General features: G+C 67.1%; 1 protein-coding gene across 1 annotated transcript; it reads left to right on the plus strand.

Moving 5' to 3' along the window:
• Positions 1-1,195: 1,195 nt before the first annotated feature.
• GPRIN1 (G protein regulated inducer of neurite outgrowth 1) lies at positions 1,196-16,570 on the plus strand. The gene is made up of 2 exons (XM_037907428.2): positions 1,196-1,316; positions 9,583-16,570. The coding sequence occupies exon 2, from the start codon at positions 9,633-9,635 to the stop codon at positions 11,445-11,447; it is 1,815 nt and encodes a 604-aa protein (XP_037763356.1). The 5' UTR covers positions 1,196-1,316; positions 9,583-9,632; the 3' UTR covers positions 11,448-16,570.
• Positions 16,571-17,039: the final 469 nt, after the last annotated feature.

Consider the following 17,039-nt stretch of genomic DNA (forward strand, 5'->3'; position numbering starts at 1 on the left):
AGAGCCGACTGCTGCTGAGAGGGGAGGATGGGAAAGGCTGATCTTCCCCCCACACAAACTGGAAAATTACCAGGTTGAGTAACATGGTGTCACCGTCTGCAGAGCCCAGCTCCCAGCAGCCAAGAGAACTGGGCGGGGGGTGGGGCAGGAGGGGGCTGGATGGGTAGAATCCACTGGCCAACTCAGCCCCACCCTGTCCGAGTGGCCAGAGACGCCCAGTGCCCGTGCCAGGGATGGCTAGCTCTGGGGAACGGGGACCCGACTGGAGCTGTTACCCAGCACAGGACTCTATCTGATCAAGTCGTCCCCCGTCAGCTGCTGGTGGCCTGGGGGAAAGAAGCCGGGGGTCTCGGGGCAGTGGTGAGTCACAAAGCCTCAGCCACGACCCCCTGGAGCTGCATGGGCCAGCGAGGCCGAGCTCCCCTTTGTCCCCAGAGGGTTGCTCAGGCTGGCCTGGAGGGGCACTGGCAGGACGAGGTGGGGCATTCTGCCCGCTGGCCCTGCTTGGGTGGAGGCCTCCGATCGCCAGAGCTGTCAGCGGGCACTTCTCCCTGGCAGCACGCTCCATTTCTGCCCAGGCAGCGAGGTAGCCAGCTGTGCCCTGCGGAGGGGGAGCACCAGAGTCTTTGTGCCAGGCTGACCACTGCGCCCGCTCGCCTCCTTCTGGGGGGGAGCTGGGAACCACCCCGATCTCCCGGCACCGGGCTTCCCCAGTGCCAGGGCGGAGAGCCTGGGATCCCCAGCTCCCACTGGTATCCAGCACCAAAGCCCGGGGCCGGCGCGGGCCCCGTCTCTCTGTCCGGCCTAGCTCCAGCGTCGCCTGGGGATGTGTGGGGTGGGGATGGCTGCTGACCGCTCGCTGGCTTGGACGCGGAAGCCGCCTGCCTAGGCCTGGAGTCCCACGGGCCGGGCACAGCACTGGGCGCTGACTCCGATTCCCCGGGCACATCCCCACCGGCCTGTGGCAGGGGCGCGGGATCTTTCAAGGGAACCTGGATTCGCGATGCCCACTGGCACCAAGCCCTGCAGGGGGCTCCCGGGGGCAGCCCCCCAGGAATGGCTCGGTGCCCACAGGGGCCGGGCGAGCCCAGGGCAGGTGCCCCCGCCTGTGCCCAGGCTGCTGCCCCCTGTCCGCCCCGGCCCCTCCTCCCCTCGCTGCTTTGCTGGGAGCCGGCGCCCGCCCCCTCTCCCCGAAATCCGCCGCCTCCCCCACGCATGCTCCCAGCTGCACGAGCCGGCAGCGCCGGGAACAGCGGTGCGGGGCGGCGCGTCTCCCCAGCCGGACGCGGGGCCGGGGCTCCCCGGGGCTCCCGCAGGTCAGTGCGCGCCGGGCGGGGGTCCCCGGGCAGGGCCGGCGCTGGGGCGCCTCGTGCCGGGCGCGGGGACCGGCTGCGCCCCCGGCCGGCCGGGCTGAGCCCGCTGCCGGGGCAGAGCCGCGGGGGGGACTCCGGGCAGGGCTAGCGAGGCGCCCCCCGCCGGGGTGCGGGACCCCGGGGCGCGGAGCGGGGCTCCTTGGGGGCGCGCTGGGCAGGGCGAGGGGTGCCCACGTGCCAGCCGGGGGGTGAGGTGCGTGCGCGCGCGCTGCCGGTGCCGTGTCTACACGGGGGCTGGGTGTTGTCGTGGGGCGCGTGCTCCGGTTTGCGGCCCGGGGGATCCAGCCGTGAGGCACCGGGCTGTCGGTTTCCGCGGAGACCGGCCCCGGCCCCCTCCCGCAGGGCTTCCTCTCGCGCAGCAGGGGCGCTGGGTGCAGCCTTGTGCCCTGCGGACCCCCCCGCCCCCGCCGCGTTTCTTAGCATTCTCCGGACCAGGATCGCAGCCTCCCGCATTGGCACCTGCCCTGCCTGGGACAGGGCCTGGCCCCAGCCCTGGCTCTCTCGACCTGCCTTCTTTTACCGGCCTCTTCGTGAGGGCGGGCTCTGGGCTGAGGGCGGGGGTCTTGGGGGAGGATTTGCTCTGTGCGTGTGGAGGGGGACCCTCGCCGACGGCAGATTCCTACACCTGGGAAGCGAGAGAGGAACGGATCAGCCCTGGGGGAAAGCCCCAGCGCGCCTGGGATTTGGTGCCTGGCGAATATTTAAGGCAATTGCTCCTCTGGGTCTGTGCTTGGCAATGCCAGGCCCAGCAAACACCTCCCGGAGACAGGCACCCACCAGAGAGAGACTCTTGGATCCACCGATTCCCATCCCCTGCCAGCAGCAGCCTGGGCAGCTGGGTTAGGTGGGGCTGAGCGCCCCAGGGAGTCGTTCAGTGCTGGGCTGTGGCTTTCGCAGGCCCCTTGCCCGGGGTACCCGGGGGCCCTGGCAGGGCTGTGTGGAGAATGGAGGTTACAGCAGGGACAGTGGTACCAGGTGGTGCACTGGGTCAAGGGCGCGGGAACGGTTTTTAGAGTGGGGACGCTGGGAGCCATTGAACCAAACTAAACCTTGAATATGCTGGAAAGCACTTCACGGGGGGGGGTTAAGTGAGATGCTGCTTTTTCTACACAGCTGCTGCCTCCCTGCCCCAAGCGAAGTTGGCTTTAAACACAACACGTACCAGCGAATACACGGCCCCCACTCCTATCCCCAAACCCAGGGCAGGCTGGGGCAGGGATCCAAGGGGCAGGGGGCACTTTACGGACCCTGGGGAAGGTGAGGGGCCTGATCCTGAGCCCGGGCTGAGGTGAACGCAACCTGGAAATGAGGAGGGTGGGCACCTTTGCATCCCCTGGTATTCCGGGCCTGGCTGGGGCCCTGCCTGACTTGGGGTATACGTTAGAGCAGCCTCGGGGCTGCTCTGATGGACACTCAGGTTGCCCGTGGCCGCTGGCGACAGAGCGCGGGAGGCTCTGGGCCTGTGCTCTGTGGTGGGGGATGCAGCTGTTCCACCAGCTGGGGATGCTGAAATCTGCTGCCTTTAAGGCCCCTTGACACCGAGGGTCATAGGGCAGCGGGTCCAAGGTCCCTGTGCTGAGGCGCTCACTGTCCTGGGGTCTGCTGACCCCTTGGGGGGCCCTAATCGCCCGCCGGAGCAAGGCGGAGAAGGGGAGTGGGAACGTAGGTGCCGGTTGCGTGCTGGTGCCGGGTTCCGGAGTGCACATGGGCACCTTGTGCGGCTGCTCTGGTGTAGTCACTGGTCTGTGCTGGGACACGTCCTTCCCCCCCGGGGCCTCCTACCCAGCCAGGGCCGTGCGATCTGCCTTTGCAAAGCGCCTTCCACTGACGCTCCCGTTGCTCTGGCGAGGATCCAGAGCTCCAATACCAGCCGCGCTCCTGCTCCAGCCCTGTGGCTAAGCAGAGCAGCTGAGATCCCGCTGCGGGACAGGCCTGGAGAGGGAGGCGTGGGGGACAGGCTGGGAGATAGTCTAAACCCGGAGTGTTTGTCCCATAGCAACCTTGCTGTTACCGCCTGGCTGCTCCTCCATTCCTGCAGGGACGGTAACTAGGAGCCCGGCGACCTCGGAGCTGGGGGATGGCTCTCTGCCCCGCTCGCCTCGGCGTCCCTCCCGTCCAGTCGCTCCCTCGCTCAGCAGAATGCGGTGCTCTGCCGGTGGCTCTGACTTCCTCGTACCGGGGTCCTTCCCTGGGGAGATCAGGGCCCCGGTGCGAATGGTGGGGCTGGGGAGTGAGCTGCTTTTGTCGTTCCCAGCGAGCCGCCGTTCGTTCGGCGCGTGGGTGACGCCGGATTTGCCCAGACGCCGAAGGAGAGTAGCAGGCACCGGAGTTGCAGGCGAGCGTGACGCACAGCAGGCCCCTGCTGTCTCGCACCCAGATCTTACCCCTCTGAGAGCGGCTTTCCCTGCCGTGCTCCGTCACCGCATATGCTGACCCCCCACACCCGCTTGCAGCCGGATTCCCTGAGCCCCCAATACAGCGGGGGTGAACCGCTCTGCTCTGGCAGCGTGTCACGCCCCCTTCCCCCAGGCAGGACAGGCTGCTCTTGGCCCTGGGCGGAAGAGCTGGACTCGCACAAGAGGGCGGGCTCTGCCTGGCACTGCGCTGGCAGTGACCGGTTTCACTCGCTCAGAGCCGTGCAACGCCAGCGTAGCTGGGATGAATATGGTCCCATTGCAAGTGCCATCAGCACCCCCGCCCCCCGCCCTGCACCAAGCAGGAAAGCTGGCCCCGAGTACCTGGGCTACGCCCCAGGCACCCATCGGAACAGGGCCTGTCTGCCTGCACTGCACCGGCTTTGCATGGCTCTGGCGTGCACAGGTTCAGAGCTGAAAACTGACCCCATGCACCACAAACAAGTGTGGCCATCACTCCCCGTCTGCGGCGCGGCTGGGCACTGCCTGGAGGAGGGGCTGGCAGGGTGGCGCAGAGAGCAGGGATCACCCTCACTCACTGGGCCGGGAACCTTCTCATGTCGTGTCTTGTGAATACCTCCTCACCTGGCCTGCCCCCCTCCCGCTCACCCACGACCCCCACCTCCCCTTGGCATTGCCCTCTCCCCGTTCTCACTCACCCCGCTCCCCACCTCCCCTCTCTGTCCTCCGTCACCCGACCCCTCCGCTCCGTGTTCTCCCATCATTCCCCTTTCTCCTCCCATGTGTCATCGCCAGAAGTGGCGGTAGGAAAGCCATGTATGTTTAGCTCCTTCCAGTGCTGTGGAGCAGCTGGAGATGGGGAGAAGCAGCCAGTGCTCAGCAGACTCTGCTCTGAGATCCGTGGAGCCTGGAGGATTCCAGCCGTACTCGACAGGCCCGCCACTGTGGTCACCTCTGGGGTGAAGCCTGCAGCTGTCTGACAGCACAGAGCAGTGCTGCCCAGCAGCAAGGGGCAGGAGCGGGGAAGGAATCCTGTACCCGGTGTGTGGCGCTGCGGGGGAAATGGAGGCAGGGAAATGCCCACCTCCAGTAGGAGTTTGGCCAGGACAGCAGGGCTAAGGATCCTACCCTTGCAAGGGGCGCTGGGTGATCGAATGACCACGGGTCCCCGGGAGCCTGGTGCTAGCTGTCTGCTCAAAGTCAGCACAGTGCCCCCTCGCTTGCGCTGCGGCATGGGATCCTCGCAGGCTCGGGAGCCGCAGCTGCTGTTGGAACAGGCCACGTTTGCACCCCCTCCGTGTGGAAACACGCCCTTGTGCACAAGCAGGAATATCTTGGTTGTGAGCACAATGCCCAGCTGGGTGTGCAAAGACAGGGGCTTGGTGCATGCATGGCTTGGCCTCTGCTTTTGCAGGGGCAGGTTCAGAGGCTCTTGGAGAACTTGTCCCAACAGTAACAGAGTCTGGCTGGGGCACTGGGGGAGCAGTGGATCCTCAGCACAGGGACCTGCCTGCCAAGAACTGAAAGGGCTTTGGGAGCTGGCTCCCCCGCCCCTCCCTCAGCACGCGCTGGGCCAAACACCGCTCTGGTGGAACTGACTTCAGTGTAACCAGCTGGGCCAGGAAGCTGCCCCCGTTCCGTTGCTGTCCGGTGACCGGACTCTCGAGCCCGGGGCTGAGTCTGCTCTTGCGCTGGTGGACTCGGGAGCAGCCTGAGGGAGGTCCGTGGATTGCACCGGGGGGGGTGGATCTCGGAGCCCGGGCATTGGTGCCACGCGGCTCTGGGCTTGGCGTAGCGACGGGCAGCGGCAGGGGTTGGTTACGGCCCTCGGGACAGAGGCAGTGGCATGGCAGAGGGTGTGATGAAGACACAGCTGGACGTTGATGGGCACCGTGCCACACAGCCGGCCTCAGCTCGGCCGCCATCCCAGAGGTCAGCTGTGTCCCGTTCTCCCTGGTGACTGCACAGACGCTGAGCCCGGGCCGCTCTCCGGGGCTGGGGCCAGCACCGGCTGATGTGCACCCACGAGGGCCCGGGGAGCCCGGCTCCCCCCGCCCACCTCTGATCCAGCTTCTCTTGGGCTTCCCAGCTGCCTGGGCAGATGCTGTCCCCTGCCCCAGTGTTCCTTGGCAGGAGGGGTGGATCCTGTCATGGGCAGCCCCATGGTGTCCCAGGCTTCGGGGCACAGCCTGCCCCTTCCCTTCCCTGCGCTGGCGCTGTCCCCAAGGAGAGGTCAGAGGGTCTGGCACCATCCTCTGTGCCCACTGGCCAGCCTTGCGCTCCTCCCACTGCGGGGCTGCTGACGGGCGACGTGGGGCCCAGGCCACGCTGGCCGACAGGAGCCTGTGATGCAACCGGCGGAGTCCCAGGGGTGCATGCCAGGCGTCCCCCTCTGTGCCAGGCACTGGCAGAAGGGCAGGGCTGGGGCTGGGCCTCTCTTGCCCCTGGGCACAGGAACCTCGATGAGGAGGGGACAGCAACAGGTGCGAACCCCTACGTCTCCCTGACTAGACCCCCACGCCCGCCCCCCAGCCCAGCCCGACCCCTACTTCTCCCTGACCAGACCCCCACGCCCGCCCCCCAGCCCGGCCTCACCCCTACATCTCCCTGACCAGACCCCCATGCCCGCCCCCCAGCCCGGCCTGACCCCTACATCTCCCTGACCAGACCCCCACGCCCTCCCCCCAGCCCGGCCTCACCCCTACATCTCCCTGACCAGACCCCCACACCCGCCCCCCAGCCCAGCCTGACCCCTACGTCTCCCTGACCAGACCCCCACACCCGCCCCCCAGCCTGACCTCACCCCTACGTCTCCCTGACCAGACCCCCACACCCGCCCCCCAGCCCGGCCTCACCCCTACATCTCCCTGACCAGACCCCCATGCCCGCCCCCCAGCCCAGCCCGACCCCTACGTCTCCCTGACCCAGACCCCCATGCCCACCCCCCAGCCTAACCCCTACATCTCCCTGAGCCAGACCCCCACGCCCGCCCCCCAGCCTAGCCTAACCCCTATGTCTCCCTGACCCAGACCCCCACGCCCGCCCCCCAGCCCGGCCTGACTCCTACGTCTCCCTGACCCAGACCCCCACGCCCGCCCCCCAGCCCGGCCTCACCCCTACGTCTCCCTGACCAGACCCCCACGCCCGCCCCCCAGCCCGGCCTGACCCCTACGTCTCCCTGACCCAGACCCCCATGCCCGCCCCCCAGCCCAGATCCCATACCTGCCCTACCAGCCCAACTCCTACATTTCCCTGATCCAGACCCCCATACCTGCCCCCCAGCCCAACCTAACCCCTACATCTTCCTGGTTAAGATCCCCGTACCTGCCCCCCAACCCAGACCCTCGGACCTGCCCCCTGCACTCTCTGACCTAGCCCCCAATACCTGCCCCCCAACCCAGACCCCTGTACCTGCCCCCCAACCCAGATTCCTGTACCTTCCCTACCAGCCCAACTCCCACATCTCCCTGATCCAGACCCCCATACCTGCCCCCTGCACTCTCTGACCCAGACCGCCATGCCTGCCCCCAACCCAGATCCCCTTACCGGCCCTACAAGCCCAACTCCTACATCTCCCTGTACCTGACCCCTATACCTGCTCCAACAACCTGACCCCTGTGCTCCCTGCCTAGATCCCTATGCCTGCCCCTAACCCGCTGCCTCCCCGACCCAGCCCCACTGCTGCCCTCAGTTCAGACCCCTGTACCTGCCCCCAACCCCCACATTCCCCGACACAGAGCCCCGTACCTGCCGCCTGCCCATTCCCCAGCTGCTTGCGTCTCCTGCACCAGCCGTGCCCCATTCCCCTAACCACACATGGTGTCCCCCCCCTTTCACACACACGGTGAGGTGCATGCAACCAGCCCCCAATGAGATGCCTGCACAGGGCCATGCCCTACAGGGGCTCACGGCTGCTTGGCCCCGCAGAGCCTGGGCTGCCCATGGCTGGGTACTGCACCAATGGGCACAGAGAGAGGGCAGCGGCCCAGCGTCGCCAGGCAGCACGTGGCAGCGCCGGTTCCTGGCTCCCAGACCGAGCTGTGCCCACTGGAGTGTGAGTGCTGGACAGCCGCTGAGATTCCTTTTCCTGCCTTCCTCCCCTGGGCACGGCTCGGTCTGGGGCCATGGGGCTCGCGGAGGCCTGGCCAGCGTTCCCTGCTCTGCCGCGGGCAGTGTCACGGGGTCCCCGGGCGATGCTCTGGAACTGCTCCCCATGAAGCCAGTCAGGACTCTGGGGCAGTCTCCTCTCTGGGAGCAGCCTGTCTGCAGGACACACAGCTCCCCCGGCTCCACCTTCCTGGGTCTGACCTCGGAGCATTCAGCCTCCTCTGCCCCTCCGTGCGCTTCCCACAGCGAGTCCGCTCAGGCGGGGCTCCTGGGGAAGCCAGAGGGTCCTGCCCCCCAACTTCGCAGTCAGACGGGACTCTCAGCCAGCCAGTAAAACAGAAGGTTTATTAGACGACAGGAACATGGTCTAACACAGAGCTTGTAGGTGCAGAGAACCACCCCTCAGCTGGGTCCATTTTGGGGGGCAGTGAGCCAGACAACCACGTCTGCACTTCACTCCATGTCTCCAGCCCCTCCTCCTCTGGGCTTTGTCCCTTTCCCGGGCCAGGAGGTCACCGGATTCCTTTGTTCTCCAACCCTTTAGCTCTCACCTTGCAGGGGGGAAGGGCCCAGGCCATCAGTGGCCAGGAAACAGGGTGTTGGCCATTGTCTGTGTCCTGCACACACCTGCCCTCTAGGGCTCTGCAGTGATCATACACCCTTATCCCACCACCTAGATACTTAAGAACTGCCTAGGGGAAACTGAGGCACCCCCACACTATTCAGAGGAAACATTAAGAACAGTCCCACTTTATCACAGGCACCACGAGCCCTGCCTAGCCCCGAGAGCCCAGGCCTCAGCTCTGCATTGCCGCATAGAGAAAAGCTGGAATCAGGGGCGGTGATGTCCTTGCGTCCCCGCCCTTCGCCGTTGGCAGAGCTGCCCGCGGGCACCAGGGCACCAGCTGGGGAGCGGCAGGGGGAGACCAAACGTCCCAATAGCAAAGGGCGTGATGGAGGTGGCCCCGCAGGGCACGGCCCCCCGGCCCTGTGTGCGTGCCCACAGGGCCGGGGTGGGGAACAGGACTCGCCTCTCTATGGTGGGGGAGCGGGTCTGTTGGAGCTGCTGTTTCATGTGACCATTGCACCATCCCACACTCGTGCCATGGCCACCGACTCCCACCCCAGGCCGGCCCGTCGCCTCTATGGACCTGGCGTTAGGAAATGTGTGTGCACAAGAGCGCGCCTGGCTTGCACGCGCACTGGGGCTGGAAGCAGCACGCGGCTGTGACTGGCGCAGGCCTGGAGCTGGCCAGGCATTTTGTGCTCGCAGGGTCTGGCTCCGAGGCTCTGTCTGTACCGGGACAGATGGGCTGGAAGCGTCGGGAGACTTGGAGACTAGGGTCCTGTTGGGTTGGTCTTGGGCCCCATCGAGGCTGAAGCTCGGCCCTCGGGGGGAGCCTGGAGCGGCGGGGGGGGGTGGAGTGAGGGGGAAGGGGAAGCCTGGAGCCTGGCCCCACCCTTCTCCTGCAGGGCACAGGCAGCTCCTGCTTTTCTGGGCCAGAGCCCGGCTCCTGCTTTGACCGGCAGCTGGGGTCTCCTTAGCAGCGAAGAGGCCCCAGAGCTGCAGGAGCAGTGGGCAAGGAGGGCTGGGGAGCGGCAGCCGGGCTGTGGGAGGCCCGTGGGCTCTGGGCCGGGTGGCTGGGCTGCAGACGGCCGGAGGAGCTGGTGCAGGACGGAGCACGGCCCAGTGCTGCAGTGTAACCCTCCTCTTGTCTCTGTTTCAGACCCTGGCGCGCCAGGCGGTGGCATAGCATGGGCGAGCCCTGGCCGAGGCATGGGCAGCGCTAAGGAGCCAGGGAGCCTGCAGCTGCTCGCTCAGGAGGGGCCGGCTGAGGACGGGTGCTCTCCGGGCCGCCAGCAGACGAGCGGCTACCTCCGCAACTCCCGCTGTGGGGCCGGCGCGCTGGCCATGAGGAACTGCTGCGGCACGGAGCCCGGCGGCCCCGAGCCCGGCAGCCAAGGCAGCACAGAGAGCCGAGCTGAGGCCCCCGCCATGGCCCAGCAGTCCGAGCCGGCGGCTGGCGGCCAGGCCTTGGCTCTCAAGGGCCCCGGCGCGGGAGCGGGGCCATTGGAAAAGGGGGACGAGCCAACGCCTGTGGCTGTGAGCTGCTTGGGACAGAACGGCGAGCGGAGCTCGGGCCCCTTGGCGCTGCCCGATGGCTCTGTCATCCCCCAGGGCCCTCCAGCGGGGGAGGGCGCTGCCGTGGCCAGCCCTGGGCCGCTGTCTCCGCGCCTCCTGCCGGAGCCGTGCCTCAAGGGGCACAGCAGGGACCCGGAGGGTGCCCCGGCCGCTCTGAAACACGTCGTATTTCTTGAACCAGCCAACGCAGACCCTGAGGCAGACGGTGCCGGAGCCACCGCGGTCAGTCCTGAGCTGGGTCCGGTGCCTCCCATGTGCCCGCAGGACCGAAGCCAAGAGCAGCCCGGGGCCTCCGAGGGAGCCGTGTCCCGTTGGAGCGTGGGAGCCCCCGGCACAGCGCCGCTGTCCGATGGCGGCCTGGGCGCGCCCTGTGGAGATGCCGGTGGGAAAGCACCTGCATCTCTGGCAGAGCCCAAGGCCCAGCTGGGACCCCCGGCTGCCCCAGGGGCAGGGGGCAACGGGGACATGGCACTTCCTTCTGCTCCGGAAGGTACCAAGGACTCCACCCCGGGAACGGAAGCAGCGTCAGGCCTGGGAGCAAGGCTGGATGCAGGCCCGACCCCGTCAGGCCAAGCCAAGGAGACCAGTCCCCCTGCCCCTCTCTCCATCCAGAAAGCCGGGCCAGAGGCCCCCTCTGCTGCTGCTCCCATCAAATCAGGAGCGAGCCGGGCGGCTCCAGCTGAGGCCGGAGGGGGAGCCGGCCCGCCCCAGGGCACTGTGGAGGGAAGCCCAGCTCAGAAGCAGTGGGGAGCAATGGGGATGGAGGTGGGGCCTGGGGAGGAGGCCGCTCAGGAGCCCCGGACTGTGGAGCTGCTCTCCAAGACCTACTCGTTTGAGGTCACTCCTCCCCCGCAGGATGCCGGGACTCAGGACGCTGGGACGCAGGTCGGCAGCCGAGTGTCGCTGGTGTCTGTGGCCATCAGCCCCATAAACCCCCCGGACGGGTCCTCGGCCTTCACCTTCCACAGCCGGGGCCAAGGCCCCTCGGGCCTGAAGAGCCCGGGCCCGGAGCTGAAGCCCTCCAAGAAGGACGCGGAGATGCAGGTCTCGATCCCAGTGGAGACCAGGTCTGTGGCCACGGGGCCCATGACGCCGGTGGCCAAGTCTCCCCAGGCACCCTACCCCGAGGTGCACGTGAAAGGGGCGCAGGAAGAGCCGTCCGAGCCCATCCGGGAAGTCAGCTGGGACGAGAAGGGGATGACGTGGGAGGTGTACGGTGCCACCATGGAGGTGGAGGTGCTGGGCATGGCCATCCAGAAGCACCTGGAGAAGCAGATCGAGGAGCACGGCCGGCAGGTGGTGATGACGCCGCAGAGCACCCGGGCCAGCTCCATCAAGGGGGCCCCACAGAAGGGGGAAGTCAAGCGGCAGCCCAGCATGCTCCGGGCGCTTCTGCAGAGCGTGCGCCGGCCCCGCTGCTGCTCCCGGCCCGGTCCCGCCGCGGAGTGAGGCCACCGCTCGCGCCCTGGCGGGCTGGGAATGGCAGCGCAGCCCATGCCGTGTGGTTTCTCAGGCAATCCCGGGGGCTGGGGTCTCGCCCCTCTGGCCCCAGGCTCAGCAGCTCCAGGCACTTGGACCCCACGGTCTCTTGCTCACCCGGGCCGGACACTGGCCAGACTGCCCCTCCCCGAGCTGCACGCCTGGGCAGGGTGCGGCCTGCAGAGACTTCAGGCCCCAGCATGCAATGCTCCCCCCAGCAATGTCTGCTTCCATTGGGGTGGAGCACTGCATGCTGGGACACGTAGTCCCCACAAGCTGCACCTTGGTCTGCAGGAGGGGTTGGCTGTGATCTGGGCTCAGGGTGCGGCTGATGCTGGGCAATGTCTGGGCACCCCTGGGTGGAGGGTGGGATTTGTACAGTGAAGCTCGTGATGGGACGGCCAGACGAAACGCGGAAGGGGTGGGGGTGGTTGCGGGCCAGCCCTCGGGAGCATGTCTGGCAGGGGGCCGGCTCCCCGCCTTCCCCCTGGGTCACAAGCTGCATTTCCCAAGGCACAGAACAGCACTGGCTACCTTAAAGTCCTACAGCCCAGGTCCTAAGGTCTGACTCCCCGGACAGCGCCCAGTGCCCGGGGCTGAGCCCTGGCAGAGCTGGAGAGACCCGCTGCCCCTTGTGCTTTCCGGGGGGACTCCAGCTTCCCGTCAGCCTGGGCAGCTGGAACCAGCCACGCTCTGCTGCTCTGCAAAGCTGCAGTCCTGCCTCCCCCGCCCGGCCCCCGAGCCACGCGCCCGCTGTGCCAGGCTCCTCGGGGAGGCGGTGGAAGCTTGGCAGTCAGGCTGTGCCCTGCCTGGAGGCAGGGGCGAGCTGGGCTGGCCTGGGATGGCTTTGCCAGCGCTCATGTATTGGACTGTGGTTTGGAGAGACAAACTCCAGCCTCGCTCCGGTTCCTGAGAGGCCCCCGGCCCCCTGGCTCTGCAGCGCAGCCCAGCCGCTCTCACCGACTCCCACCCTCGACGGAGCTCAAATCTTTGCAGGCGGGTGTCCTCCCCACGTGGCACAGGGCTGCTCACAGGCTCAGGCTTGGTGTGTCCCTGCTGCAGGTTTAACAGCCCCTGGAACCGCCCTGGCTCAGCCCGGCCCGCTGGCCACTCCCGCCCGCTGCCAGACGCTCAGGGAGTGCCGGGGCGGTGCCAGGGGTGTGCAGCAGCAGGCACACACCGCGTAGCTGCGCCTGCAGATGGCACAGGCCCCGGCGGCAGGGTTCAGGCTGCCCAACTGTCTCCTACCAAAGGGCTCGTGAGCGGGGAAGCGCCGAGCCCTGAGCCCCCAGCGAGAGCCGCGGAGAGGAGAGCAGCTCGGCTGCAGGCCTTAGCCCTCGGGCCATGTGAAATGGCACCTGCCAGCCCCTGCTCTGTGCACGGAGCGGCGTCTGCCACCGCCAGACCAGGAGGTGCAGGGTCCCAGCAGCTGGGTTTCCTGGGGGCAGTTTCAGGAGGACCTGGGAGTCCAGCCCAAACTGAACTCATGGCTTACAGCCAAGCAGCTGGAGGGGCCAGTGGGGCTGGGCCAGGCCTGTGTGGCCGGAGGGGCTAGTGCTGCCAGGCCCAATAACGGACCCGCCAGGCTCTGCTTGCTGCCTGGACATAGCGACCCACCGGCCCAGAGCTGGGAGTGGACGCTGCACCCAGGGAGCAGCTGGGTGAGGGCAGGGCCCAGCGGGACGGCACCTGTGGCCTTTGTGCTCATGTTGCCAGTCAGTCAAGGCAGGTTCCTCCCGCTCCCCCTTGGCTCAGCAGTGGCCTGGCAGACAGGCCCTGGCTCGTGTGCTCCGTTCTCGGCGGGATCCCAGCTCATCCCGCACCAGGAGCCAGGTGCCCAGCGGGCTCCACAGAGCGCGGGGGCTGGGGGGGTCTTGGAGTCCAGGCCAAGGTGTCCAGGCCACAAACCAAGCCAATTGCCTGAGAAACCCAGGCCACTGGGCAATGTTCATGTCCTGCCTGTGCGTGTCCCTGCCTGTGCGTGTCGCTGTTGGGCATATGGGGTCCCTGCGTGTATGCGTGTCCCTGCGTGTGTGTCCCTGCGTGTGTGTGTGTCCCTGCGTGTGCGTGTCCCTGTGTGGGCATATGGGGTCCCTGTGTGTTTGTGTGTCCCTGCGTGTGTGTCCCTGTGTGGGCATATGGGGTCCCTGCGTGTATGCGTGTCTTTGCGTGTGCGTGTGTCTGGGTGTCCCTGCGTGTGTGTGTGTCCCTGCGTGTGCGTGTCCCTGTGTGGGCATATGGGGTCCCTGCGTGTATGCGTGTCTCTGCGTGTGCATGTGTCTGGGTGTCCCTGCGTGGGGGCGCAGCTGTGCATCCCTGAAGTCCATGTGATTTTCAGACCACAAAGGGGTTTGTTGGCACGTTTCATGTTTGGGGTTTTTCAGGGGGAGATTTTATTGAACCGTGTTTGAATTTTCGGGCTTTTTAAAGGACTCATGCGGCGGCATTTCCCTCCGGAGCCGCTCGCCCCGGTGGCGTGAGGAGCCGTTCCCTTTTCTTTCCTCTTCTACAAACTTCCTTCGTGGTGGGATTTTGTGGTTTGTCTCTGGAAACAACCCAGGCAGGCTGAGCCCAGCTGAGCGTCAGTGTGGTGGTGTGTGTGGAGAGTCACAGCTTCTCGGACACACCCTGGCCGGAGCTGGGGGCACCACCCACCCCTGCTGCTCCGACATGCACCCTGGTGAAGCCCACGCCGCAGAGCCTGCTGGTGGTTCCTGTGTCAAGCCCTCCCGCCCCCGCCTGCCCTGGCAGAGCGAGCCCCCGGCACAGGCTGCATGGACCTCTTGCCCTCCCTGGTGCAGCTCATGGAAGCGGCCTGAGCCAGATCTGCTGAGCGGGAGTGCGGGCGGGCGCGGGAACACAGGCTGCGCCGGGGGCGCTGATCCTGGGGATGGTGGGGATCGGTGCCCTGAGCCTGCTGCACGAGGCAGCTCCTGCCCCACACAGGGAACCTCAGCACCAGCCCCCTGGCGCCTGCCCAGGTCCATACAGCTGGGGGCCACGGGCTGTCTGTGGGAAAGGAGCAGAGAGGTGCCTGGCTCCATTGCACCGTGTCCCCGCCCCGTGATGCAAGAACGGCTGGGGACTGGCCCAGGCAGGACGGGGCCAGAGAAAGATGCAGAGCCAGTGTGGGCTGTGGTGACAAGGACCCGGGCTGCTTCTCTCTCTGGGCTGGGTGCCCCTCAGGACGCGCCCTGCTGAGCCAGCGGGCCCTGCCCGGGTGGGAGTGAGCAGGGCTCAGGCCCAGCGTGGGGCGTGGCCTGGTGCAGGTGGGCATGGCAGGAGTGTCTGCCCCCCTGCTTGTTCTGAGAGTCACATCCCTGCAGTCCTGCTGCTGCCTCTCCCTAGTGCCCTGGAGGGTGACGGGCCAGCTGGCGGGGGACCTGGCCCGATGAACCCTGGGGCCCAAAGGGCAGCGGGTGCTAGGTGCCCAGTTTGCATGGCAGACGCCTTGGAGCTCATCCCTCCAGTGTGTCCTAATGGAGGCCCTGCCTGGGGGGGAAGGGGGGGCAGAGGGCACTGCTTTGCCTGCAGGAGGCTCCTGGGCACTGGGGTGCAGCTGCAGGGTGGCTTGGAGGCGGGTGCCCGCTGTGGCTGGCACCGGGGCTGGGAGCATCCCCACACCGGAAAGCAGGTGGTGCAATGGGGGGGCTCTACTCACATGCCTCCCTTACCCTGCTGTGTCTCTCACCCAGGGGCCCACCTGCCCCATTGGACGGCACCTGCCCAGGCCATAGTCCAGCACGGGGCCCCTGTGCCCGAGGTGCCCCCAGCAGCGCTGCCCAGGCCATGCTGCAAAGCCAGGGGGTAGCAATGGAAGTCAGTGTCAATCACGTGGCTTTCCCGGCCACTCAGCCTGCAGGATACCCTGGCCTGCCCCTGCCCCGGCAAAGGGTGTGTCCCTGGGCCCTTGGGCTCCGGCCTGGGGTGGGGGGAGCCATGTGCCCCCAGGGGAGAGCCCATCACTTTCCTGCCTCTCCAGCCAATCAGCACGCAGGGATCACTCACTGGGCTGAAGTGCACCTTTTCGGCCAATCAGTGTACAGGATTCCCAGGCAGTGAGGAAGCACCTGATCCCCACAGAACAGTCCTGATTGGCTGGGGAGAGGCATATTGTAGCTCCCACCGGCTGCAGCGTTGGCTCAAACAGCTGGCGGGGGGAGAGGGATGCCCCCCTGGGCCCTGGCGCGCCCCATGGTGCCCCAGCTCTCAGTGATCCAGGCCGCCAGGCGCAGCCGCTCGGGGCAGTGTCCACCCCGTTATGAGCACATAACTCACCCCAAGTGCAAGGGGGGAGCAGACATTGCCTCCCAGCACCTAGCCTGGCCAGCGCCCAGGTGCCTCGTGGCCCTGCTGGGGGGCAGCACAGGGCGGGTTAGGTGATGGCAGAGCTGGCAGTGGGGCACTGGAAGGGGTCAGAGCTGTGGGGAGCATGGGTCAGAGCTGGCCCAAGCCATTAGAGCCCCGTGCCGGGCGCCTTCCCCCAGCCCTTGCCAGCCATGTGCCCTCCTTGCCCCGCCAGCCCTCGCTGTCCTGCTGCCTCCAGCCTATGCCATGGCCTGGCACTGCTCATGATGCCACGGGCAGGGGCATTCAGTGGCAGCCCCATGGGCTGTGCCTGGCACAGGAGGCTCGCAAAGCTCTTGGCTCCTGTTAAGGCCCCTGCCAAGGGGGCAGGCACACAGTGCCACCTGCTCTGTGATGTCTCAGCCAGTGGAAGGGAGCCAGTGCCGGTGGCACACGGGCACGGGGCCGTTGCACCCGGTCCCACGCCCGACCTGTGCCCCCCTTGGCAGAACACCACCCGCTCGTCCCCGAGTGCCTTGCAGCTGCGTGGGCAGGTGTATGACACGCACCTGGCATAACAGCCCCCGCACAGGGCTAGAGGGGAGGGGGGATGTGCACTCCCAGTGGGGGGGGGTCCCCCCCCACAATCTGCCTGCCGATCCAGAGGCGTTGGCGTGCTGCACCGATCACAAGGACTGAGCCAGGCCAGGCAGCTGCCGGGACTTTGCCATTTACTTCTTCTTTTTCCTCGTTTTTTGGGTAAAACTTGTGAACTTGGATGTTGGGTAATAAAACCTGGAAAACCTGCTCTGGGGGCTTCCTTCCCCCCGGGGGGACGGGGGGCTCTGTCCTTCGTGTGGCTGGGGGGCGTCGGGAACTGCTCCAGGGGGCCATTGCCCTGCAGTGGAGCTTGGCTTGGGGTTGCCTCATCCCCAGCAGCCCCTGAGAGAAACACTTCCCGCCTCCCTGGGGCGCAGCGCATGGGCAGGGCCCGTTTGGCTGACACTGGAAAGTCTCTTAGCCGGCTTTGCAAACGGTCCAGGGCCCCCTGTGCACCCCTTGGCCAGCCCTGTGTGACCGCACGCCCTCTGCATGCCCAGCCCCAGTGTGCCCCCTCTGTGCCCTCACCCCTGTGAGCCCTGCCTCGCCCACCCCAGTGGGCACTCCTGTGTGCGTCTCCCTCCTCCCTCAGCAGCCCTTTCCCTGCAGCGTGATGTGGGGGAGCAGGGCAGCAATCCCAGGTGTTGCACTTGGGCCAGGCTACCCGGCCTCTGT

This window comes from Chelonia mydas, chromosome 8, assembly GCF_015237465.2.
Source record: "Chelonia mydas isolate rCheMyd1 chromosome 8, rCheMyd1.pri.v2, whole genome shotgun sequence".
NCBI lineage: Eukaryota > Metazoa > Chordata > Testudines > Cheloniidae > Chelonia > Chelonia mydas.

What these genes read in the sequence shown, in the direction of transcription:
- GPRIN1 (XM_037907428.2), top strand. Translation starts at nt 9,633, where the DNA reads ATGGGCAGCGCTAAGGAGCCAGGGAGCCTGCAGCTGCTCGCTCAGGAG.